This window comes from Trachypithecus francoisi, unplaced genomic scaffold (genome assembly GCF_009764315.1).
Source record: "Trachypithecus francoisi isolate TF-2019V2 unplaced genomic scaffold, Tfra_2.0 Lachesis_group2, whole genome shotgun sequence".
NCBI classification, from domain to species: Eukaryota; Metazoa; Chordata; class Mammalia; order Primates; family Cercopithecidae; genus Trachypithecus; species Trachypithecus francoisi.
In genome coordinates, this window is record NW_022681465.1 from 146063913 (window position 1) to 146090024 (window position 26112).

The following is a 26112-nucleotide window of genomic DNA, read 5'->3' on the forward strand; positions in this document are numbered from 1 at the left end:
GAATTCCCTCACACACTCATTCACATCTTCTTTCTTTTATCAGATTCCTCCATCTCTTAATCATTCATTCAGTCTCTTCTGTTTATTGGGTCATGTACATAGCTATGTATGTGTTCACTGGGTTTCAGTCTCTTCATCACTCATTCGTTCAACAAACATTTACTAGCCATCTCTCCTTGCCAGGCTCAACTGGGCTTAACCCTGGAGGGAGCAGGGGGACATTAGTCACCCTGTCTTTAAGGAGTTGAGGGCATTAAGGTACACTTAGGTAAATTCCAAAACAAGGTGCTAAGTGACAGAATTCCACCTGGAGGCATATGTCAATTGTTTGGAAGTGCAGATGGGATGGTACCTCCCAGGCATCCAGTGCTCCTTCTTCCCTACAGGGCCCAAAGTGACCAGGTACACACATTCTCACAAAGGCATTAGGGACCTCAGAAATGGCTAGACCAGAGAAGGGTGTTTACTTTTTATTTATTTTATGTTATTATTTTTGAGACCGAGTCTTGCTCTGTCACCCAGGCTGGAGTGCAGTGGCGCGGTCTCGGCTCACTGCAAGCTCTGCCTCCCGGGTTCACACCATTCTCCTGCCTCAGCCTCCCAAGTAGCCGGGACTACAAGCGTCGCCACCATGCCCGGCTAATTTTTTGTATTTTTTTTTTTTTTTTAGTAGAGACGTGTTAGCCAGGATGGTCTCAATCGCCTGACCTCATGATCCACTCGCCTTGGCTTCCCAAAGTGCGGGGATTACAGGCGTGAGCCACTGCGCCCGACCAAGTGTTTGCTTTTTAAAGGAAGAGGGCAATCTTTTAGCCCCGGGATCTGCAAACTCTCTAAAGGGCTAGAAAGTAAATCTTTCAGGCTTTGTGCAAGGTCTCTGTCACTACTACCTAACTGTTTCCTTGTAGTGTGAAAGCAGCCATAGATGATATGTAAAGAGTGAGCCTGGCTGAGTGCCAATCAAACGTTATTTTTGGACACTGAAAATAGAATTTTATATAATTTTCACAGCATGGAGTTTTATTCTTTTGATTTTCACCCCTGTCCCCACCCCCCAATAAATTCAAAATCACATCTGTAAAAGCCATTCTTAACTTGCTGGCCATATGAAAACAGGCAGCATGTGCATTTGGCCCATAGGCTGTAATTTGCTAATTTTGTTATAGCTCAAAGAAGTGAATGAACAGTGCATAATTTCCAGGTGCCAATAGCAGAAATAGTTTAGGGGTTAGTAATTCTCCTGGTGACCTGGTTACTGCTTTCTCTACAGATGTAGAGAGCTGAGGGCCCAGCAAGGGCCTAATCTCGGGCACAGGGAATCGGATTTTGAAAATACAGGATAGGTATTCTCTGACCTCATCAGTGTCCTGCCTCCTTGAAACGAATGCAGACAAATGATTAAAGCAGTAAACTCTCTCTGTGCTCCAGTGTGTCTTGTTCAAATCTGTTTAGGGCTTGTCACCTGAGTATATAACCCAGGCCTAGCAAAGAATAGGGCCTCAGTAAATCTTCACTGAATGAAAGAACACGGGCACATGGTAGGCGCACCATATTTGTGAACAGAAGCAAGGACGCAGCAAGATTTCTCTCACCAGTACTGGCTCAGGTCAAGTCAAAGGCAGTCGGGGAAGGCGCAAGGGCTCAGTTAGGCAGCTTGAGCAGACCAGCGAGTAGAAAGATTTGTTCTTATTTCTGACTCTGCCCTTTTTGTCCTCAGAGTTGCTTGCCCTCTACTCAGTGTGGGAAAACAGGGCTTCCCTAGCTGAAGTGTCTTGGAAACAGACAAACTGGTGCTTGCAATATTCTTTGCATACGTAAGCAGTTTTTACTTCACATCTAGTTGTGCAATTTTCCATCAGGGCTTGATTGTTTTGGGATGGGAAGAGAGGGAGAAGAATGGATATTACATATCCCAAAGCTTGTGCATTAAGATACAATAAATGGTTTTTTTCTTCGATGAAAGGAAATGGTCCATTTTCTTGGAGTTTTCTCTTTATCTTTCTTTTGTTTTCTTTTCTTAACACACTGTCGTTTATCAAAAATAAAGTTCCTGAGGCATTCACAGAGGGCTGTGATAGGGGGCTGTATCTTGTTTTTCCATGAAAACAATGGAAAAACATGCCCCTCTTGTGCCCTCTGTAGAAACTCTCCCTTAGGAAGAAGGCCTGATTTTCAGCTTATGTGCAGAGAAAGCAAATAGCACAGGAGCTCGTTTGCTGAACAAATCCAGATGTACCCTGAGCCCAGCATAGCCCCCAGGGAGTGCCCAACATAATGATATGGAATCAGCGAGTCTTAGATGATGGGCCTGCGTGGGGATGGTGAACACAGCACATGTGTCCGTTTCCTGCTCCTGGGCCCATGACAGACATGGATAATCGATCCCTTTATTCCTTCTCACTGAGTCTGGTTGCTGTCCCAGAATCTCTCCTCAATCACCTCTGGGGACAATTGAGTAAGGATGTGAGATGCCCCACTGCTCCCACTGCTCCGGCAGGGAAAGAGCATGGGCCTGGAAGACAGCCAGACCTGGGTTCTGACAAAAACTCTGAAATGTACTTGCTAACTGAACTAAATACTTAGCCTCTCTGAGTCTTAGTTCCTCCATCTAAAATGGAAAGAAGTAACAACTGTTAACAACACTCACAGAGGATGTAAGACTGTGGCACTGGGTCTGTCACAAAATGAGTTCCTTTTTTGCTTGGAGCTGAGCGGGAATGGAAAGTGGGCTTGAATTATGTATTTATTGTGCCTTTGTTTATTGTTGTGGGGGTATGTTTCTCTGCACAATTTGTTTTTCTTTTCACTACATATGTATGTTTCTCTGTACAATATGTTTTTCCAACAATCCACTTAGTGCACAGATCCTTTCAGCTTCTCCAGCCTGGAGCGCGTTCGTGTTTTGGCACATTTCCAGGGACAGGGCACTGGCAAGTCTCCCCCTCCTACCTGTGGAAAGTGTCAGGTTTCCCCAAAGCCCTTCTATTCTCCCATGTATTTGGGAGGAGTGGTCTGCTGGGGCTGTTCAGAAAGGGCATCTTTTTCACACAGCCCTTGACTTAACTGCCCTTTATTCTGCATTTACTACAAGCCAGACCCTATGCTACGTCCTGCACATCAGCTGTTCTCAGCGGGAGGCAACTTTGACCCTGGGGAACATTTGGCAATGTCTGTTGTTGCCACAGGTGGGTGGGTGGTGGGTGCTACAGGCATCAGTGGGTAGAGGCCAGGGATGCTGCTAAAAACCCTACAATGCAGAGGGTAGCCCCCACAACAATTATCTTGCTCAAAATGCCAATAGTGCTGAGGCTGAGAAAGCTTGCTGTACACGAGTATCTCATTCATCCCCTAACAGGTCTGTGTCGAAGATGCTATTAATTTTCCCATTTGAGATGGTGAAACTGAGGTCTTGCAAGGTTGAGTCACTTGGCCGAGGTCACTGTACCATCAAGGTCTGTCTGTGTCCACATGTCTATACTACCCTCCTTGTTCCCAGAATGCTACCCTGTTACATTACTTTTCCCTTTCTTTTGCCCTTCTGTTTTGTTTCTCTTGTCTTCCTTTCTTGTTCAATTACCTTTCTGTGTGTGTGTGTTGCAGGCCCCAGTGGCCTTGGATATCAATGTCCCCTGCTCCCGGCTCCCAGAGCTACAGCGTCTATGTTAAAATGTCTGAGGTGCAGGATGGGCTGCTCCCTTTTTCACCCGGGCAGGGTTGGGTCTTCTCAGTGGCTCACCTGCCAGGATTAATTGGGCAAAACGATGATGTAAAGTTTAACCTCTTGCTGGAGAAATGCTGAATCAAGGAAGTAAGCAAAGTTAATTATCAAACCTGCTTTAGTCACCAGAAACCAGAAAGGTTTTTTCCCCAGAGGACCTCGGGGAGCTTGGGCAGGGCTGAGGATCCAAGTACTGCAGGAGTCACTGTGCCCCAGGAGTACTGGCGCTTTCTGGAGTGACCTCAGTAGAAAGGCAACTGGGTTGCAGTGCTAAGGACAGGTGCATGCAGAACCTCAGCTGGCTTCCTTTTTTCACCTGGCTGACTGCTATCAGCCTCCAGGTTTTCACCTGAGGATCACTTCTTCCAGGCAGGCTTCTCTGACTTCCTAGACTAGGTGGGACCCTCCATTACATACTCCCTTCATCCCTCATCATTGAACCTCACAGCACTTTGCACACTTGATACCTTGTAATCAAGTATGTTAGTAATTGTTTAGTTTTTGTCTTCCCTGCTAGCTTGGAGGTTCCATGACTGTAGCGACCATGTCTATCTTATTCACTGTATCACTTGTGCCCAGCTCAGTGCCTGGTGGGCATTCAACAACTCTGTTGGCTGGCTCACTGACAGGCTGTGAGGGGCTTTGGCAACTAGGATTCACAATGGGCTTTGGACACTTGCCAGGTGAGGACAGGGTTCACAGAAAAAACTGCGAGGTGTGTATAGGAAATGGTGGACAGATGGCTGGCTCTGCCTCAGTCTCTATCTTGGTTTTTTTATTCAAAGTCTTTTTTTTCCTGCATTCATTTTTGGCTTCTCTCACATGGGTTGACATGGAATTACAGCTGAGGGTCTGAACTAAGCAAGTGCAATTGTCCCAGGGGGCCACCTAGGTACAAGCCAAAAGTCACACTCCTTCCCTAATTCTGGAATTGTCACTGCTTGTTAAGAAAGCAAAGGGGTTTTTGGAAGCCTTTGCACTTCAAAGCAGGCTCCAACAGATCATCTCTGAAGTCTGTGGCTGATCAATCTCATTTTCAGTAGGGCCTGTTTATACAGGCTGGCCCTGGGGCCGTGGGGATGGGAGATGGTTTTAGCTTCCTGGTTTGACCTGATGATAATAATAATAACAGAGTGAACATTTATTGAGCTATTTACCACTGCTAAACCCTGGCCATTATCTCATGTATAAGCATTGCCTTGTTTTATACTCGCAGCCATCTTATGAAAATTACCATAATTAGTCCCATTTTACAGATATAAAAACTCAGGCTCAGAAAGAGTAAAGTATCTTGCCCAAGGTTATACTGTTCGGTAAGAAGCAGTGTGAGTTCCATCCTAGATCTAGCTGACCCCAAAGCCCATATTTTTATTTCCTTACTATACTGCCTGTGCTGAGAAGCTCTTTGCCTCAGAGGATAGCTCTACCCAATACCCGTGGGGCCTGACAAAACTTTGCACCAGCCAGAGAGAAAACAGGTCTCTTGTGTGAATGTGTGTTCAGGCAGAAGACAGGAGGAATCACAACAATAACCATGATTCATTAAATAATAGAAACAGCTCTTTCCCAGTGTTCCCTATCCTCAGAGTGTGCTATTAGCCAATTAAGGCACATAGTACTCTGCCGAGTCAATTTTGTCATTCCAATGAGAAAGCTGGGACCCGGACAGGCAAAATCCCTTGTCCAGGGCTACACAGTTAACTATCAGAGCGCTAGGATCACATTCTTTGAGGCCTCACTGGTGATGTATCTATCATCTTTCTTGTGCAAATAATAGTTACTGCCACTTGGGACTATGTGGCTCAAAGATGTGGCATTCAGTTATATTTTATAGGGACTCTCAGTTATATCCCAAATTACAATTCATGTATTTATTTAATTTTGGGGGGAAGAGCTTGAGTCTGTTAAGGAACTACCTTTTCCTGCCAGTTTTTTACATATAAGAGGCAAGATCACCCCCTCCTCCATATCTGTTAGTAGTTGTGAAAAACTACACCTTAAAACATTCAGACTGGAATGACCATTTAGATTTTAAAACATGTGGCCCATTCCCTGTGTGAATTCAGGGGTTCTCCCCGGTCACACAAATGACAGATTCTGAAAGCTCTCCTTGCAGGAAAGAGGGGGAAGGTAATAGCAATGGCTGCAGCTTGATTTATTGCTACCATTGCCAAGACCCTGCATGGAAGGAGTTATCCCAGTTTGCAGATGAGGACACTGAGGCTTAATGGGGTTAGATATTAATTTCAATGTCCTTTAGTTGCCAGATGGCAAAGCCATGACAAGAAACTTTGCCTGACTCAAAATCTTTTTGTTTGTACTAAACTACCTTCCTCTATAGAATAAATAAAAACCAAACCAAACATAATAACAATAACAGAATCCATAGGTTCCACTTCAGCATTGGCAATATTTAGTTTCCAGCAGTCTATGCGATAGGAGAGATTTCTCATTGTACTTCCCCAAATCCTTCATGTTTTGATTTATGTTCCTTTTCTCTTCAGAACACAGGAAAATAAAACTGGTATATAAACGCAAGTTTGGAAAAATAAAGTCATCATTCAACCCCACATCAATCTTTTCTTCTCTAGGCTGAACAAACCTGGGCCTCTTTCTCCTGATCTTGGCACAAGTGTGGGAACCAGACCTCAGGAAGGCAAGGGAGGGAACATGTGGGCCAAGGAGGCCTGGACTAGGGGCCAGCCTAGGGCAGTAGTAAGGATGTAAACAAGGAGACTGCACAGGCAGGCAGTAAGATTAGCCCAGCTGGCAGCGGTCAGTGGAAAAAGGGGTAGCTGTTCAGTGATGGCAAACATGCCATGTGGGAAGGTGGTGAGAAATGAATCTTGTCTTTGAGCTAGGGGAATGCCCAGGAAAAAATGAGAGAGAAAGAGAGAGAGAGAGAGAGTTAGGTTAAGAATATGAACTTTGGACTCTCCAGTGTATGTTGAGGGATTATGATGTGTAGGTGTGGAGATCAATAGTGAGATAAAGCTCACAGTGCTGTGTCTTACACATAGTCAGCTCAATATTACAGAAGAATTGTGGCATAAAATATTCAGGAGTGACAGATTTGGAACACCACCATTTTGCAACCCCTAATGAAATAATGTTCAAACCACGAGGTGAAAGGCTAATGGGGACCCATATAATGGATGGAGCAGGTTGACATTTGAATAGAATGAATTTTAATACAAGAAAGGAGGCAATTAGCCATTATATGCTTCCTGATGTGTTGCTATAAAAAGTACTTAATTTTTAACATGTGTGTAAATATAACAAAATGGGGAAAAACAGTCTTTTTCAGTAAATGATGCTGGAACAACTTCATATCTACAGGTAGAAGAATGAATCTGGATCCCTCCCTCACAACATACACAAAAATTAACTCCAGCTGAATCATAAAATCTAAAATAAGAGTGAAAACTATAAGCTCTTAGAAAAAAATGCAGTGGTAAATACGAATTCGAATTAGACAATGGTTTTTAGATATGACAACAAAAACACAAGCAACAAAAGAAAGAGTAATGTGATGACTGGACATCAATATAATGAAAAACTTTTGTGCTTCAAAGGACATCACCTAGAAAGTGAAAAGGCAACACGCAGAATTAAAGAAAAATTTGCAAGTCATATAACTGATAAGAGACTTGAATCTAGAATACGTAAAGAACTCTTACAACTCAATAATAATAAGAAAACCCGATGATAAAATGGGCAAAGGATGTAAAAAGACAGTTCTCCAAAGAACACATGCACAATAAATGCATCAACAGATGCTCTTATTAGCTATGAGGGAAATGCAAATCAAAACCACAATAGGATATCATTCACATCCAATTGGATGGCTGCAATAAAAAAGACTGATAATTAAACAAGTGTTGGCAAAGATGTGGGGAAATTGGAACCTGCATGCACCAAGGCTAGGAATGTACAATGGTGCAATCACTTTTGAAAATCATTGGCAGTTCCTTAAACACAGAGTTACTATATGATCTAACTGTTCCACTTCTAGGTATACAATCAGATGAAAGCATATGTCTACAAATGTTCATAGCAGCATTATTCATAATAGCCAAAAAGTAAAAACAACCCAAACGCTCATTCATTGATGAGTGGATAAACAAAATGTGGCATATTCATACAATAGAATGTTATTCGCCATAAAAGGAATGAGTACTAATACATACCAAAATATGAATAAACCTAAAAACATATTCAGCAAAATAAAACATCCACAAAGATCCAAATATTCAAATACTGTGTGCTTCCACTTATAGAAAACATCCAGAATAGGCAAATCTATAAAGATAGAATGTAACTTAATGGTTTCCTAGGGCTGGGGTTAAAGGAAATGGTAGTTTGGGAGGTGATGGCTAAGAGGTGTGGGATTTCTTTTTGGAGTAAAGGAAATGTTTAAAATGGACTATGGGGATGAATGCTCAACAGTGTGAATATATTAAAAGTCACTGAATTGTACACTTAAAAAAACCCAAACCAAACCAAAAAACAGGTACTTAGTACTGCCTATGAAGTATTCTTGACAAAAAATTGAGCCCGAAGCTGTCAAGCCTCTAGTTCTATCAGTTTACAGAAAGTACGGGGGAGGCTGGGCTCAGTGGCTCACACCTGTAATCCCAGTACTTTGGGAGGCTGAGGCAGGTGGATTACTTGAGTCCGGGAGTTTGAGACCAGCCTGGCCAACATGGTGAAACCCTGTTTCTACTAACAACACAAAAATTAGGCAGGTGTGGTGGTGCGTGCCTTTAATCCCACCTTCTTGGATGGCTGAGGTAGGAGGACCACTTGAACCTGGGAGGCGGAGGTTGCAGTGAGCCAACATCACACCACTGCAATTCAGACTGGGTGGCAGAGTGAGACTGTCTATAAAAAGAAAAAAGGAAAAAAGAAAGTACAGGCCAGAGAGGAATGTATTTTCACTGCAAAAATGCAACCAGTAATATCCAGAATTTGGAAAATTCAAAAGGGCAAGTGACTTTGTTTTTTTAATGTATACATGGTTAGGGCAGAAGGAAGGATGTGTAGAATAAAAGAAATTTAAGAGCCATATTAACTCAATGCAATGTGTTTACTTCATTTGTTCCCGTTTGAACAAACACTAAGAACATTCATAAGGCAAATATAAAAATTTGAACACTGAATATTTAATGTTTTTAAGAAATTTTTTTTTTTTTTTTTTGAGACGGAGTCTTGCTCTGTGTCACCCAGGCTGGAGTGCAATGGCAAGATCTCGGTTCCCTGCAACCTCTGCCTCCTGGTTCAAGCCATCATCCTGCCTCAGCTTCCCAAGTAGCTGGAACTACAGGCATGCGCCACCATGCCTGGCTAATTTTTGTATTTTCAGTAGAGACAGGGTTTCACCATGTTGGCCAGGCTGGTCTTGAACTCCTGACCTCAAGTGATCTGCCTGCCTCAGCCTCCCAAAGTGCTGGGATTACAGGCATGAGCCACTGTGCCTGGCCTGTTGTTCATTTTTTAGTGTGTGATAAAAAATCATGGTTATGTTAAAATATTTTTAAAGAGACATTTGCTGAAATTTTTCTGGACGAAATGATATGATGTCTGGGCTTTGCTTTAAAATAACCCAAGAGGCAAGGCGGGCAGATCACTTGAGGTCAGGAGTTCAAGACAAACCTGGCCAACATTGTGAAACCCAGTCTCTATTCATAATACAAAAATTAGCTGGGCATAGTGGCGCACACCCGTAGTCCCAACTACTTGTGAGGCTGAGGCAGGAGAATCGCTTGAACCTGGGAGGCAGAGGTTGCAGTGAACCAAGATCGTGCACTGCACTTCAGCCAGGGCAACAGAGCAAGACTTTATCTTAAATAAATAAATAAATAAATAAATAAATAAAATAAACCAAGAGAGGAGCAGGTGAATGAAAAGATAAATATCTGAAATAAGATTGGCCCATTAGTGGATAATTGCTGAGCCCAAGTGATGTGTACATGAGGGTTCATTATACTATTCTTTCAACTTTTAAATACGTTTGAAATTTTTTGTTGTAAAAAGTCCAAAAAATAACAGGATAGGGATTGAAGAGTAATCCAGCAACTGATTGCTAAGACATTTTGACTACTAAAAAGTTTTAAAATAACAACAACAACAAAAGTGGTAGCCAAGAACTTAATATTCACTTTCCATTTTTGATCTTCCCAACAACCTTGTGAGTCAGAGGTGAGTTCTCATTTTTTTTGGTGGGAAACAAGCTCAGTGTTGATTGGTCCTACATCCCACCATTGGGCTGGGGAAGAGGTACCTAGGTCTAAGGCTGCTGTGGTTTCTCCTGTACAACACTGTATCTCTGGGTGGCTCATGACAGTTCTTTACCCAAGGGGCTCTGGCAAAATAGAGAGAGAAGTGGGAGGCCTTCTGGTCCTTTCTTGCTTTCAGCCATCTACCTGTGAAATCCTGCTAAGGCCTTACCTGGTAATTTATGAGAAAGTTTAAGGGATTATCTTCATCCAGCGGCTACATTTTCAAAAATTTAACAAACACATTTCAGACACTCAGTAATCCCCATAAAAGGCATTATGGGGGCAGATAATGATAACATGGAACAGAGCAATGGAAGGGGATATGTGTTCATCTAATGGTACCTCTTCTCTTTTCTACCCACAACTCTTTGGGAGTGCTCAGTGAGTTCTGGAATGCTCTGACAACATCACTTATGAGTATGAATTTGTTGAGTGAAAATTGTAAAATAAAAGAAATATTTATCTTGGGAGATATCATTATAAGACTATAAATGTAGGGTTAATTTATCTCTGTAAATTATCGCAAGAAGGAAGATTAGCTAAGAATCTTAAATATAAATTTGAACTGGGAGAGTGTCCAAAGAAAAAAAATATGTATATTAGTACTAAGTAAAAGCATTTCTCATGGCAGCCCTGAGTACCATAAAGTTGGGTTGGGACTCCTATGAAAGACTGGTGAAGGAGTACCCTGGGAGAGGGTCTGGACTTGTAATAGTTCAAGCTCCCAGAAACTACTTTATTCAGACTATTTCAAATATGGGGTTAAAAGGACAGTCAGCTTTATAGACTTCAGAATTCCCCCAGGCATGTGACAGCTCATCTTTCCAGATGAGGAGCCCAGGAAAGACACTTGGACTTGTCATTATCATCCTGGCATAAGATGGAGGACAGTGAGGGAAGGAATCACATTCCTTACACGGACTTAAGTGACCCCCACCTTTTTCTCTCTCTTATCTTTTTTGTTCTGTGTAATCAGAAGAGGGGTTTGGAAACTTAAGGGCACATAAGTAAACAAAACATCAAGCCTGCTCTTAAAAGATTTTCAATCTTAAACATGTTGGTAAGATATATATGTGGTATTTATAGTGCAAAGAAGGTGTTATATGTTCTAACATATATGTTACAACACAAGTATAAACAATGTGCTATGAATACAAGAGAGACGTATATGAGATAAATAATTCTGTGGAGAAGCCGTGGCAAGAGCTTCCTTGAAAAACAATATGCTTATAGGGCCTTGGGGTATGGATATGAGTGTAACAGGTGGATGCAACAAAAATAAATTCCAGAAGGAGCAGCAATTATTTATTCAAAAAACATTTGTTCATTGCCCAGAATAATGCAGGCATTGTGCTGGGTACAAGGACAAAAAGCAAAGAGGTGGCCTAGTACATGGTGTGCATATAGGAATGTACATACACCACTGTACTTTTATGTGTATGCATGTGTGTGTGTCAGCAGACCTGGGAGACCAGGAAGTGAACTGTAGCCAGATCCCGGAAGGTCTAGAATATCATACTAAAAACTCACTGAGGGAAGGGAGCACAGGTCTGCAAGTCTGGGACCTGTTTCTACCCTTGAGACATTGTGCAAATTACTTAACCTTTTTGGGAATTCCTAGCCAGCACAGTCAGGCAAGAGAGAGAAATAAAGGGCATCCAAATTAGAAAAGAGGAAGTCAAACTATCTCTGTTTGCTGATGATCTTATACCTAGAAAACCCTAAAAACTCCTCCAAAAGACTCCTAGATGTGATCAGTGAATTCAATAGTTTCAGGTCACAAAATCAATGTACACAAATTAGCAGCATTGCTATACAGCAACAACAAACAAGCTGAGAATCAAATAAAGAACTCAATCCCTTTTACAATATCTATTAAAAAAAATACCTAGTTATACCAAAACAGAGATATAGGCCAATGGAACAGAATAGAGCCCTTGGAAATAATGTCACACATCTACAGCCTTCTGATCTTTGACAAACCTGACAAAAACAAGAAATGGGGAAAGGATTCGCTATTTAATAAATGGTGCTGGGAAAATTGGCTAGACATATGTAGAAAGCTGAAATTGGATCCTTTCCTTACATCTTATACAAAAATTAATGCAAGATGAATTAAAGACTTAAATGTTAGACCTAAAACCATAAAAACCCTAGAAGAAAACCTAGGCAATACCATTCAGGACATAGGCACTGGCAAGGACTTCATGACTAAAGCACCAAAAGCAATGGCAACAAAAGCCAGAATTGACAAATGGAATCTAATTAAACTAAAGAGTTTCTGCACAGCAAAAGAAACTACCATCAGAGTGAACAGGCAACCTATAGAATGGGAGAAAATGTTTGCAATCTACCCATCTGACAAAGGGCTAATATCCAGAATATACAAAGAAATTAAATAAATTTACAAGAAAAAATCAAACAACCCCATCAAAAAGTGGGCAAAGGATATGAACAGACACTTCTCAAAATAAGACATTTATGCAGCCAATGGACACATGAAAAAAAGGTCATCATCACTGACCATCAAAGAAATGCAAATCAAAACCACAATGAGATACCATCTCATACCAGTTAGAATGACGATCATTAAAAAGTCAGGAAACAACAAGTGTTGGAGAGGATGTGGAGAAATAGGAACACTTTTACACTGTTGGTGGGACTATAAACTAGTTCAACCATTGTGGAAGACAGTGTGGCGATTCCTCAAGGAACTAGAACTAGAAATACCATTTGACCCAGCCATCCCATTACTGGGCATGTACCCAAAGGATTATAAATCATGCTGCTATAAAGACATATGCACATGTGTGTTTATTGTGGCACTATTCACAATAGCAAAGACTTGGAACCAATCCAAATTTCCAAATGATAGACTGGATTAAGAAAATGTGGCACATATACACCATGGACTACTATGCAGCCATAAAAAAGGATGAGTTAATGTCCTTTGAAGGGACATAGATGCAGCTGGAAACCATCATTCTGAGGAAACTATCGCAAGGATAGAAAACCAAACACCACGTGTTCTCACTCATAGGTGGGAATTGAACAATCAGAACACTTGGACACAGGGTGGGGAACATCACACACCAGGGCCTGTTGTGGGGTTGGGGGAGGGAGGAGGGATAGCATTAGGAGATATACCTAATGTAAATGATGAGTTAATGGGTGCAGCACACCAACATGGCACATGTATATATATGTAACAAACCTGCACATTGTACACATGTACCCTAGAACTTAAAGTATAAAAAAAAAACCCTAGGTATATACTTAACCAAGGAGGTGAAAGATCTCTACAAGGAGAATTATGAAACACTGCTAAAAAAATAATAAATGACACAAACAAACGGAATACATTTCATGTTCATAGATTGGAAGAAACAATATTGTGAAAATGACCATACTGCTCAAAGCAATCTACAGATTCAATGCAATTTCTATCAAAATACTAACATCATTTTTCACAGAAGCAATCCTAAAATTCATATAGAACCAAAAAAAGAGCCCAAATAGTCAAAGCAATTCTAAACAAAAAGAAAAAATCTGGAGGCATCATATTATCTGACTTCAAATTATGTTACAAAGCTACAGTAACCACAATAGCATGGTACTGGTATAAAAGTAGGAATATAGACCAATGGAATAGAATAGAGAACCCAGAAATAAAGCCAAACACTGTTTTTTTTTTTTTTTTTTTTTGAGATGGAGTCTCACTCTGTCACCCAGGTTGGAGTGCAATGGCGTGATCTCAGTTCACTGCAAGCTCCACCTCCCAGGTTCACACCATTCTCCTGCCTCAGCCTCCCAAGTAGCTGGGACTACAGGTGCCCGCTACCACGCCTGGCTAATTTTTTTTGTATTTTTAGCAGAGACGGGCTTTCACCGTGTTAGCCAGGGTGGTCTCTATCTCCTGACCTCATGATCCGCCTGCCTTGTCCTCCCAAAGTGCTGGGATTACAGGCGTAAGCCACCATGCCCGGCCAGCCAAAAACACTTTTAAACAAGTGATTTTTGACAAAGCACACAAAAACATAAACTGAGGAAGGACATCCTATTTAATAAATGGTGTTGGGAAAACTGAATAGCCACACGCAGAAGAATGAAACTGAATCCTTACCTCTCACCATATACAAAAGTTAACTCGAGATGGATTAAAGACTTAAATCTAAGACCTGAAATCATAAAAAAATCGAGAAGAAAACCTAGAAAAACTCTTCTGGACATGGGCCTAGGCAAATAATTTATGACTAAGACCACAAATGCAACAAAGACAAAAATAAATAAATGAAACCTAAGTAAACTAAAAAGCTTCTGCACAGCAGAAGAAATAATCATAAGAGTAAACAGAAACCTACAGAATGGCAGAAAATATTTGCAAACTATGCATTTGACAAAGGACAAATATCCAGAATCTACAAGAAACTCAAATCAGTAAGAAAAAAGCAAACAATCCCATTAAAAAGTGGGCTAAAAGAAGATATACAAGATATATAAGCAGCCAACAAACATATAAAAAATGCTCAATATCACACTAATTATCAGGGAAATGCGAATTAAAACCACAATAAGATACCACCTTATCCAAGTCAGAATGACCATTATTAAAAAGTAAAAAAACAGTAGATGTTGGCGTGGATGTGGTGAAAAGGGAGCGCTTATACACTGCTGGTGGAAATTTAAATTAGTATAACCTCTATGGAAAACAGTTTGGAGATTTCTCAAATAACTAAAAGTAGATCTACCATTTGATCCCACTACTGGGCATCTACCCAAAGGACAAGAAGTCATTACAACAAAAAGACACGCACATGCATATGTTTATCACAACACAATTCACAATTGCAAAGATAAGGAATCAACTGATAAGCGGATAAAGAAATGTGGTGTGTGTGCGTGTGTGTGTGTGTGTGTGTGTGTGTGAGATCTGGAGGCTATAATCCTAAGTGAAATAACTCAGGAATGGAAAACCAACATTGCATGTTCTCACTAAGTGGGAGCTAAACTATGGGTATGCAAAGGCATACAGAGTGGTATAATGGAAATGGGAGACTCGAAGAAGAGAGGGAGGGTAAGGGTGGTTAAGGGAAGAAAAATTATCTATTGGGTACAACGTAGGCTACTGTGGTGATGGGTACATTAAAATCTCAGACTTCACCACTATACAATTCATCCATGTAACCAAAAACCACTTGTACCCCTAAAGCTACCGAAATAAAAAAATTAAAATTAAAAAAAGACTAAGAAAAAACCTAATCTTTCACTCCCAGAGTTTCCCCATTTGGTAAAATGAGCATACCAATACCTACTCTGAACAGTTTTGAAGAGAGTCAAATGTTTGTAAATCACTTATTGTAGTTTCTGGCTTGTCGCAATCACTCAGTAATGGGATCCATTAATAGTTTGGGGAAGAGAAGTGGCTGAAGGGATTTGAGTTTTGCAAGAGGTCATTATGGAGGCCATTACTGGAAGTATGGATGGGGGTGGGAGGGATTGGGCAGGGTGAGGCGAAGTGATTGAGTGTGGGCTCTGGGAGGCCAGTGAGGAGGCTGGAGCAATAGTCTAGGCACAGGATGCAGACCCAAACTAAGGCAGTGAAATGGGATGGGCAAAAGCAATAACTACTTAGGTGGCACAATGAGCTTATTGACTAGCTGAATGTAGGAGGTGAGGGAAAGAGAGCTTTCCAGTTGCATAGCAGTTCTGCTACCCTGGCTCTGTGATACAGAAGGAGGGAGGCTGAAGGATAGGGATCGGGACGGGGAGGGGAAGGGGAGAAAGAGGGCGTATTGAGTAGAACCTCTTAGGAAAACAAGAATGCTTCATTGCTCTGTGAGTGTGGGAGGCAGTGGGGCCAGCAGGCTCCACATCCTGAACCAAGTCAACTTTAGAATCTCCAGGGAGGGCCCTGCACATGTGACTTTCCCCAAAGAGGCATTTCTGAAGGACTTCTTTCTAACTTGTGTCATGTGCAGTTGACTTTCTTTGTCTCCAGGACTCTCCTAGAGGCCAACTGCATTGGTTTCAATCCACCCACTTAACTTCCTGCACTGCAGTTTTCCACAGAACTTACTCAGCATCTTCAGGTCTAATCCTGAATTGTTTTCAAGTGCCATTGTTTTTTGTCTGTAGTTGCAGTTCATCTGTGAGGTCATTTCCTGATGTTCTATCCAGAAGTTTCAAGTGGTTTCCCACAGGTGGAAAGACAAAACAACAAAGGGGAAAAAAAAATTCCTGGCTCTGGCTTCTCAATGAAAGGGTAGCAATTGCTACCCTTTTGGGTTTGAGACTTGAGGCACAATCCAAGACTTGTCTCTACCACAGGAGGAGAATGAGGCAGCAGCTTATTCTTGGTGCCATCAGCACCGTACACAATGTTCGGACACAACTGGTAGCTCATAAAGAAACAAAGTGATAGTAAATAGAAGCCTTTTTCAGGTGCAAAAGACTTAGGACAAATTCTTGACTGAGGGAGTGGGTGGAGAAGAGAATGCTGGAAGGCCTTAGCATTCAAAAGGAGTCAAGTGAAGACAACCAAGAAAAGGGAGGCTGCAGACATCCAGGATAAACTACACTGGCAGAATGTTGCCTAACGTGGTCTTAGTTGATAGCACAGTGTAGTGACAGGAGCTTACGTTCTAGAATTAGACAATTCTAAATTCAATCCAGACTCTTTACTAAATTACACGAACTTGGCTTAATCATTTTTCTTTTGGGGCCTTAATTACCTTGCTATAAAGTGTTGATAATACCTCCCCTACCAAGGCTTTTATTACAGTTTTAGAATGGAGGGGAGGCTTAGGAGACTGGGAGTAAAAGGAGACTTTTCTATTAGAGGATATCACTCAATCAGTCAATCAATCATCTATCCATCCATCCATCCATCCATCCATCCATCCATCCATCCATGCATGCTTCCATCTACTTACCTACCTACCTACCTACCTACCTACCTACCTACCTATAGATCCATCCATCTCATATTAGTTTCAGTAAAGTTTGAGGTTATATTACTTTTCTTGCTTTGGTAGTAGAATCTCCAATACTCACTGGTTACTAGCACATCATAAGCATTCAACAGATGTTTATTGGCTGGAAGAGTTATACTAATCTGTAATCTTTCTTTAAGAAATTAATTCTTTCTCCAGTCTTCCCTATGTATATGTCACCACCACCTGCCCAGATATCTACGTTAAAAGTCTTGATTCCTTGATTTACTGAGTACCTGCTAGGGTCTAGGCACCATGTGGGTTGCTGGAGTGGGGAAGGCAGGGGGAGTGTGATGAACTAGACCCAACCACAGCTCTCAAGAATGTTAGAGAAAAGGGAAGAACTTGTCATTTGCTCAACTTTCACAGAAGTCATAAGTGGGCCATTTCGAGTGTGCTTTTACAACCTTTGATCAAACATGTAGAAATTCTTCTAATCCACAGCCATCTGAGTGGAGAAAAGGCTGCTGTGAAGTGGTTCCCTGGTCATCGGATGTGTGAATGCCATACTGTGGAATTCTCACTATTTGTGAAAACTACTAAGGAATAATACATGTTTTGAATCCTATTAAGCTTCTCCCACTCTAGTCCGGCCTCTGTAGATGACATAAATGCCCAGAATAAGAATTTTAAAAGCACACGGAAAATGACTCTTGGTTCAATCTTTTGCGAAGTCAACTTAGAGCTAAGTGAGCTAGCTTATTTCTACTGAGTGTGGGCTGGACTTTATATATCTATGACTATATATAAAGAATCATTTCAAAAAACTCTGTGACTCTTTGGCTTAATTGTGAGTCACAAGGCTCCCATTTTAGAGAGAGAGAGAGTGTGTGTGTGTGTGTGTGTGTGTGTGTGTGAAGGAGAACTTTGGGCATAAAGCATATATTAATATGTACTTGTAAAGAAGTACAGTGTGTATGTAGAAAGTTTTATAGCTTTTGTTACAGCAAGGGGAGTGTAATGGAGGAGAAAGAGAGAGAAAGTGTGTATGTGTGTGTGTGTGCATGTGGTGCAGGTGGTGGGCAGAATTACATGAGCAGCCGACTTCTTAGTGACCCAGACAGTGGTATAAGATATGAAGCGTTGTAGGAGGTGATTGTTTTCCTTTCAGAATAGCACACAGGTCTTTGAGGAGCCCTTGACTTTCTCTTTCCTCCTTGTCTTGTTAAAAAGGGATTAGAGTCCAATTAAGCCTTTTAATCCCAAGGTAGAAATTCATGTTTAAAAACAAAATTTACGGCTCCTTAAAAAAAAAAAATCAGTACGAGTTGAGTTTTGCCCTTTCAAGTTGCCACCTGCGTGGTCCCAAAGAGTGTTTTCAGCTGAATACCCAACATTCAGCTCTTCTTAATTACTTTGCCTCATTCCTCCAACTCCTTCATCTTTTAAAGTACCCTTCAACATAAATAGCCATGTGCTACTAGAAATACTTCAGCCTCTGGATTGCCACAACCACCCCAGGTTTATTTCTCTTCAGTTGGCAACACAGTGACCAGGGTTAACAATAATAGTATTAAGAGCTAACACTTATTGGATGCTTAGTATATGGCAGGCATCATGGTGCTAGGCACTTTACATGCATTATCTTATTAGGTACTCCATCTGGAAACACCCAGAGCTGGCTTCACCAGTGTGTGACTTGCATAGCCACACAAGGCTCCTTGCTTGGTTTAATGCTCTGCTGTTCCCATCTTGAAATTCTTGATTATTTTTGAGCAAAGGACTTGTATTTTCATTTTGGAGTGGGTCCTACAAATGTAGGTAACCAGTCCTAAGAACATTCAATAACCCATAGTTTCTTTTTGTTTCTTTTGCTTTCTTTCCATCTGATGCCTAATACATTGCCAGAGGATGGGACAGTGAATCTCAAATTATGATGCCAAAACACTCTTGAGAAAATAGGTGCCATCATCTCTTTGGAGGGAAGTTCTCTAAGGGACAGGAATGATATCATGGCTCTCAGCAAGGGAAGGAAAAGTATCTGTGAGAATTTGGATAAGTTGTTTAACCCCTCTAAACCTAAGTTCCCTCATCTGTAAAATGAAGGTAATAGTAATAACACCTAACTCACAGGCTGTTCAAGGATGAAATAAAATGTTTATATAATTCTGACATGGAATACATATGGCATTAGTTACTAGTAGGGCATTCTGGGTGCTTAGCTAGTAGTAAACATCAAATATTGCTTGTGACATGGTATGAATCACTTGCCCAACTCAAAAGTGCCCTCATCCCAGGAGATTCTTCCCTACCTGTCCCGCTGAGCTGGAAGGAATGTCTGCTTTCTCCACGGGCTGGGTGATCACAGAGGGGTTGCTGGAGCTGATAAGCACTGGGGTGCTGATCTCTACCATATGGCGCCCTGAAGGAGAATGAACCATCCGGTTGAGAGTGTTCAAGGCTGTTGTGATGGAAAACTGCCCGGGTCCCTTCCTCCTGGACCCTAGGCCCCTACGGAGGGTAGATGTGTTGCCTCTGGAGGATGAGGACACCAGGGACAGGTTTTTTGTGCGGGATGACTGGCGACCTTTGTTCTTCTCTAGAAGGTGTCTTGCGGTGAGGTTTGGCTGAAAGACAAAAGGTCCAATGAGAAGTTTGTCTTCCTGATCTAATGTGTGTAGCCAGTTCCTACCCACGCCCATCTGAAACCAGGTCAGATGGCCACCTCCTTGGTCACTGGCTCAGATGCTCACTCCTTGGTGAGCACAGTAACAGCTTCCATCTTCTATCAATGCATCCTCATGACTTTGCTCTATGAATGCATTCTCCCAGCTTTCCTGCAAAGTAAGTATTACTCTTTTACTTAATAAGCCATGATGCTCTTCCCTGGCTGAGTATATTTATTCTTCCTTTACCCATTTTCCCCAGTCATTTCTGGCTGTTTTCACCTAGTGGACTTCTCCCCTCTTCCTTTAGCCATCCTGGAATCCCCTGCTGGGTTGGCCACTTCCCCTTCCTGGTGCTCCCAGCAGCCCCTGTGTTTCCCGATCATTGTATTTTTCACTCCAAACCACAATCCTTTACTTGCCCTTCCCCAACTAGTCTGTTAGCTATCTGGGTTGCAGGGACCTTCTACACATGTTTCTCTCCTGTACCCCAGAGTAGATGCTTAGTGCTTGTGGAATAATGAGTGAATGAAGTTGCTCAAGTTCATACATTTCGTAAGTGTTTGGGCCAGAATGTAAGTGCATTTAGGACCCTGAATTCTTATGCTAAGACTGTCTTTTACTACTTCCTTTAAATATGTTCATGTAATCACCCTTCTTCCTTGTTCTATATCTCTTAGTCAGTGATGTGTTAGTAAATCAGCTGTCAAAAAAAAAAAAAAAAGTAACAAGGAAGAAAGAAAAAAATCCCTGATTCGTGGAGTTTTTCAAGCCACCAATGGTTAAACAACTGGCTGGAAAAATTCCTGAAAATGTAACAACCAGCTCTTGTGATCTAGTTCCAGCCAACTCCAGTACACCACTGTGTTATGTCTGTCTTCCCCACTACATCGGTCCATTCTCACAAGAAATTATAGTAATATTTTGAGTACCCTACTCACTGAGGGCCCTGTGGGTTCATTTCCTTTGGAAATCTGAAACATGTTGACAAACAAGAGTTAGTGCAATAACTCTTAAATTTTTGGATGATTACCTAAATTTTCATTTTTATAATTGTTACCAGTTGCCCTCTAAAACCATAGCTCATTCTAATTTAGAAATCCAACTATAGAGGTAAAAGAAATTTGCCCATTAAAGAATTTTTTAGCAATAATGTGCAGAGGATTAAAATAACTGAGACAGAAAATTGTATTGAATGTGACTTTTGTTGAGGAATAAAGTTCTTAAAAAGAAAATTTTAAAGAAGATGTGGTTCTTACCTCAAGAAGCTTATAATATTGTGAAAAACTCATTCAGTAGGGGAATGAGCATTATTATGTCCACTTTAAAGATAAGGAGGCCGAGGCCTGGAAGGGGTGACTTATGAATGACAGAGCCAGCATGTAAACAACTAAACAAGAAACCATCATATAATTATAAGTGCTCTGATGTGATAGAGAGGGCTTAGGGGAGGGAGCTACTTTAAATTAGGGAGTCGAGGAAGATCTGCTGAGAAGACGGCATTTAAGCTGAAACAACAAATGACAAGACGGAGCTAGCTTTGTGAAAATGGAGGTAAGAACATGCCCAGAAGAGGCACCATAAGCTAGTGTGAAAGTCCTAAAGAGGGAAGGAGCTCAGCTTGCTTGAGAAAAAGACAGAAGAAAGAAACAGAGAGAAGGCTGGAACAGAGCATGTAAGGAGAATATGATAACAGAGGCCACAGAGACAGGCAGGGGCCAGATCACAAGAGCCTGGGCAGCTTCCATTTTATTCTACATATAATAGGAAGTCTTTGGCAGGACTTAGGTAGAGGAGCGATATGATCTGCTTTATGCTTTTAAAAGCTCATGCTACTGTTCAGCAGTTTCTTAGAAAGTTAAACACATACTTAGCATCTGACCCAGCAATTCCACTCCTAACTAATCACCCAAGAGAAATAAAAACTTGTGCTCACTCAAAAACCAGTATGCAAATGTTTATAGCAGCTTTATGCATAGTTGCCAACAACTGGAAAACAACTCCAATGTCTTTCACGAGGTGAATGAACAAACTCTGGCACATCTATACAGTGGAATATTACTCAGCATCAAAAAGGAATGAACTACTGATATATGAAACAGCATGGTAATTCCAAATGCATTATACAAAATGAAAGAAGCCCGACTCAAAAAGCTACATTCTGTACGATTCCATTTATGTGACATTCTGGAAAAAGAAAACTACAGGAGCAGAAAACAGATTGGTGGTTGCCAGCGGTTATGAGTTGGGGAAGAAACTGACTATAAAGGGGCAGCATGAGAAATTTCAGGGCAGACTATTGGAACTCTTCTATGTCTTGATTGTGGTGTGGTTACGCAATTATATGCATTTATTAAAATTTATAGAACTGGACGTTAGAAAGACTAACTTTGTATGTAAACAAACAAACAAACAAATATAAATAAAAAGCTTGTTTTGGTTGCTATTTAGAAGTGCCAGAACAGAAGTAGGGAGACCAATTAGGAAGTTTTTGAAATTGTTTAGGCAAGCTCTGATGGCAGCTTGAACTAGGAACAATGACTTAGAGGCCCCAGGGCACCTGCCCCTCCATTGTTCACCCAGTAAAAGGGCAATATGCACTCTGAATTGAATGAGTAAAGTTCTTTATACAGCCATTCATAGCTATAATGAAATAAGTTAATTTTTTCTGCTTCCACCTAATTGTTCTGTCCCCAGGTGAGTACCACCCTCAGCTTTTCTAACATGAACACTGACAAAGGGCCCCGGGAGACTCTGCATCTGCCCTGTCCTCTGCCAAAATGATTAATAGCTCTGCTGGGGAAGAATTGCAGGTCTCTTAGATTTGCACCCACTCATTTGAAACAATATTGTTGAGGCTCCTTGGGCTGAGCAAAGTTCATATAACTCAGGCAGGCTCTGTTAGAGGAGTCCTCATAAGAATGAACATAGGCTCAGCCTTTGTTTTATCACCTTTTAATGCAGGTGCAATTCAATAAGTGAAATGATACATTAACAAGAAAAATCCTGTTTATGCCAAACACACCCACACACATGCACACACACATATATCATGCTCATAAGAAAGCCTCCCTTCCTTCCAATTGCTTTCCATGACACTGGTAATTCAAAACTTATTTAAAGAGTTCTCAGCAAGTGCTAGTCTTAATGAAATGACTGGAGTCAAAATTTAAGTGCTGCTTTAAAAAGCACAATTTAGATTTCAGGTAATTTTTGAGAACCAGGTTTCCAGATTAGAGCAACCACTTGATTATCTTTTTCCCCTCCGAGCAATTAGGAGAACAAATGAAGCACTGGCTAGTTTAATGATAATCTTGATGGTTCTTGTACTCGCTAATTTTAGAGGTGAAGTGGCCGGAAAGTGTATCCAAATGAATAATCATTAAATGGAGAAGTTTTGGGAAATGGGTTTCAGAAATGGGTAATAAGATGACTGGTGCCTTCCCCCCCAGCCCAGGGTTATGAAGAAGCATCTCAAGATAATGCAGGAGACCAGGCAACAATTTCCATAAATATTTAAGTGCCTCATATGGGTCCAACGAGGTACTAATTGCAGCTGACCTCTGTCCTTGGAGAGTCAACCATTGACTCTGAATCATCCTAACTTACTCCTCAGAAAAGGCTCCTACCCAGCAGATGCTCTGCCACTGACCTATGTCCATAAATCAAGAAGTGGGGCTGTCCTTGACCACTTCTCTTCTCTGTCCCTGCCTCTGTCAACCCCAGAGTCCTGTGGATTCTACCTCCTGAAAGGTCCCTGAACCTATGGGTCTAATCCACAGTCATCTAACTGGGCAATGCAGGGGCCTCCTACCTGCACTTTCTGCTTTTTTCTCCCTCCTCTTCAAATCATTCCTCCTACTGCAGCCAGGGCAGTCTTTAAGAAACCCAAATCTGGTCACTTAAAAAACCTTTCAATGGCTTCTGTTGGCTTTTGGGTTGAATCCACACTTCTTATGAAATGGCAGAGGCAATGATACCCAATGTTTCATGTGTTCCCTTATACTTCTCAGCTGACTTGACATCAGATCAGGCTATGTGACTGGTTCAGGCTAATGGGCTGTGAGTGGGAGTGACAAGTGTCACTTCGAAACGAGGCATTTAGTTTGTGAGACAACTCACTCTTCTTCATGCGTCCCTACTGTGGAAACTAGGAAGCCCACATGTTCCAGATGATGTAGCTACCAGATGGCCCAGCCATATTAGTCTGGGTTCCTGAGTGACTATGAGCAGAGCCCCTCATCACTCTGCACTGAACACGGAATGTAGGTGAGGAATAACATTTTCTTTGTTCAGCCACTGAGACTTTGGTGCTGTTTATAGCCACAGCATAACGTAGCCCATCCTGACTATATGGGATGGTTTACGACGTCCTCTGTGATCTGTCTTCCATTTACTTCCCTGGCTTCACTTTTTGTTCCTCTTTTACTCTCTAAGCTCCAGCTCTGGTACTTCCTTTTTCCCCTGGCTACACCACACTTCCTCATCCTGCAGGACTTTGGCACATGCTACCTCCATTACCTAAAATGCTCTCTATCTGTCAGATCTTGGCATAAGTGGCATTTGCTGACCTTCTGCCCTGGTAAATTGCATATAATAACTCCCTAATAGTTTCCTCTACTTCAGTCTTTTTTTTTTCCTTTTTTGAGATAGGGTCTTGCTGTGTTGCCCAGTTTACAGTATAGTGGCACAATCACGGCTCACTGTAGCCACGACTTCCTGGGCTCAAATGATCCTCCTGCCTCAGCCTCTGGAGTAGCTGGGACCAGTGTGGGCCACCATGCCTGACTAGTTTTTAAATTTTCTGTAGAGAGGGGAGTCTCACTATGTTGTCCAAGCTGGTCTCAATCTCTCGGGCTCAAGCAATCCTCCTGCCTTGGCCCCCAATGTGTTGGGATTACAGCCATGAGCCACTACACCTGGCTACTTCAGTCTTTACATGATTCATCACACTTGTAATTACTGGAATACTTTCTGACGTTATAGTCTCTGAGAGTAGGGACCCATGTTTGTCTTGTGTCTTTAGAACTAGGCACAGGTCCTAGCATAGCAGGCACTCAATGAAAAATTAGTTGAATAATTAAACATATGTTTAGGACAGGGTCACAGTGAATGGTTTGCTCTAAAAATTTTTTTCCCCTGGGAGCTCTGACTACCTTCCGAATTATTTTTCATTCATTCACTTGCTAAGCTATTTTTTTTTTTTTTTTAAACAGAGTGCCTGTTCTGTGTTAGGCTAGCCTGTGAAGTACAACTAACCACTCATCAGATATTCAGAGGAAAGAGGCCATTGATGGTTTAACTACTTGCTGAAATTTTATGGACAAAGTAGGTTTCTATCTGAGCCTTATAAAATAAGGGAAATTTGAACAGGTAAAGATAATTGGGTGTTGTATCTGAAAGGGGCCCCAGCAAGAGAAAAGGCATTAGGAACGAGAATTAGGAATGAGTTTAGTAGAGACAGTAAGAAGACCAGCCTCTCTGGACCCTTCCTCCATATCTTCCTTCAACACTGATGGAGTAGAGGAGGTACAGAGAACCCTGAAAGCTGTGCAACACTCTGGGGACACCATTAATTTCAGAACCTGCTTTAGCTCTTATGACTAAAGAATTGGTTGCTTCTGCTCAACTGTGGGCTGTTCTGTTTCAAACACTCCAGCCCCTAGGGTGGACAGCACGCCTTTTACTTCTTTCATAGCTTTCTACTACTCATTTTTAATGCTTTATGCATGTTAAGCACCCAATAAATGCAGTTAAACAATGAAACCTCTCTTTTAAATATGTAATGACTTGCTTCAAGCTAAATTGAGGCTCATGGCTAATGAGGTTATTATACTGGACAGGTTATATTATGCTGGAGATATACATAGCCTAGCATGTTTTCTTTTTTTTTTTAAAGAAGATTTTTCTGTAAAAAACAGAAGTAATAAATATATACTAATTTCAGAAGATTTAGAAAATATAAGTTGGCAGAAGAAAATGAAAAGCATCTAGAATCTCATCATGTAGTGATCACAAATGTTAACATTTTGGTACATATCATTCTCTAGTCCTTTATCCATTTATATAAACACACATATATTTAAAAGCTAGTTCCATATGGTCCAACTTATTTTTTTATTGTGATAAAAGACATGTAACATAAAATTTACCTTCTGAACCATTTTTAAGTGTACAGTTCAGTAGTGTTAAGTACATTCACACTGTTATGAAACAGATCTTTAGAACTCTTTTATCCAACAAATCTGAAACTCTATACCTATTAAACTTAAAAAAACTTAACAATGAGTCATAAATCTTTCCATAATATCAAACACTTATGATATTAAATATTATTCTCCATATATTATTATCCATACAGAGACACTTTTTTCATTACCACAATTAAAAAAAATGAAGTCCTTATTGTTGACTATTTAGAGTATTTCTTTTTTTTTTCATAATTATATACCATCACCTAATGTTATGGTGAACATTTTTGAATGTTTTGTACATTTATCTTTGCATACTTATTT

General features: G+C 41.1%; 1 protein-coding gene across 5 annotated transcripts in view; it reads right to left on the reverse strand.

The window, feature by feature from the left end:
- Positions 1-26112, reverse strand: part of SH3RF2 (SH3 domain containing ring finger 2) — a 145806-nt gene that overhangs the window by 50727 nt on the left and 68967 nt on the right. For all 5 annotated transcript variants that reach the window (XM_033180778.1, XM_033180776.1, XM_033180774.1 and 2 more), the window contains one exon: positions 19244-19558. In XM_033180778.1, coding sequence (XP_033036669.1) covers positions 19244-19558 — 315 coding nt within the window. The remainder of the gene's footprint in view (positions 1-19243; positions 19559-26112) is intronic.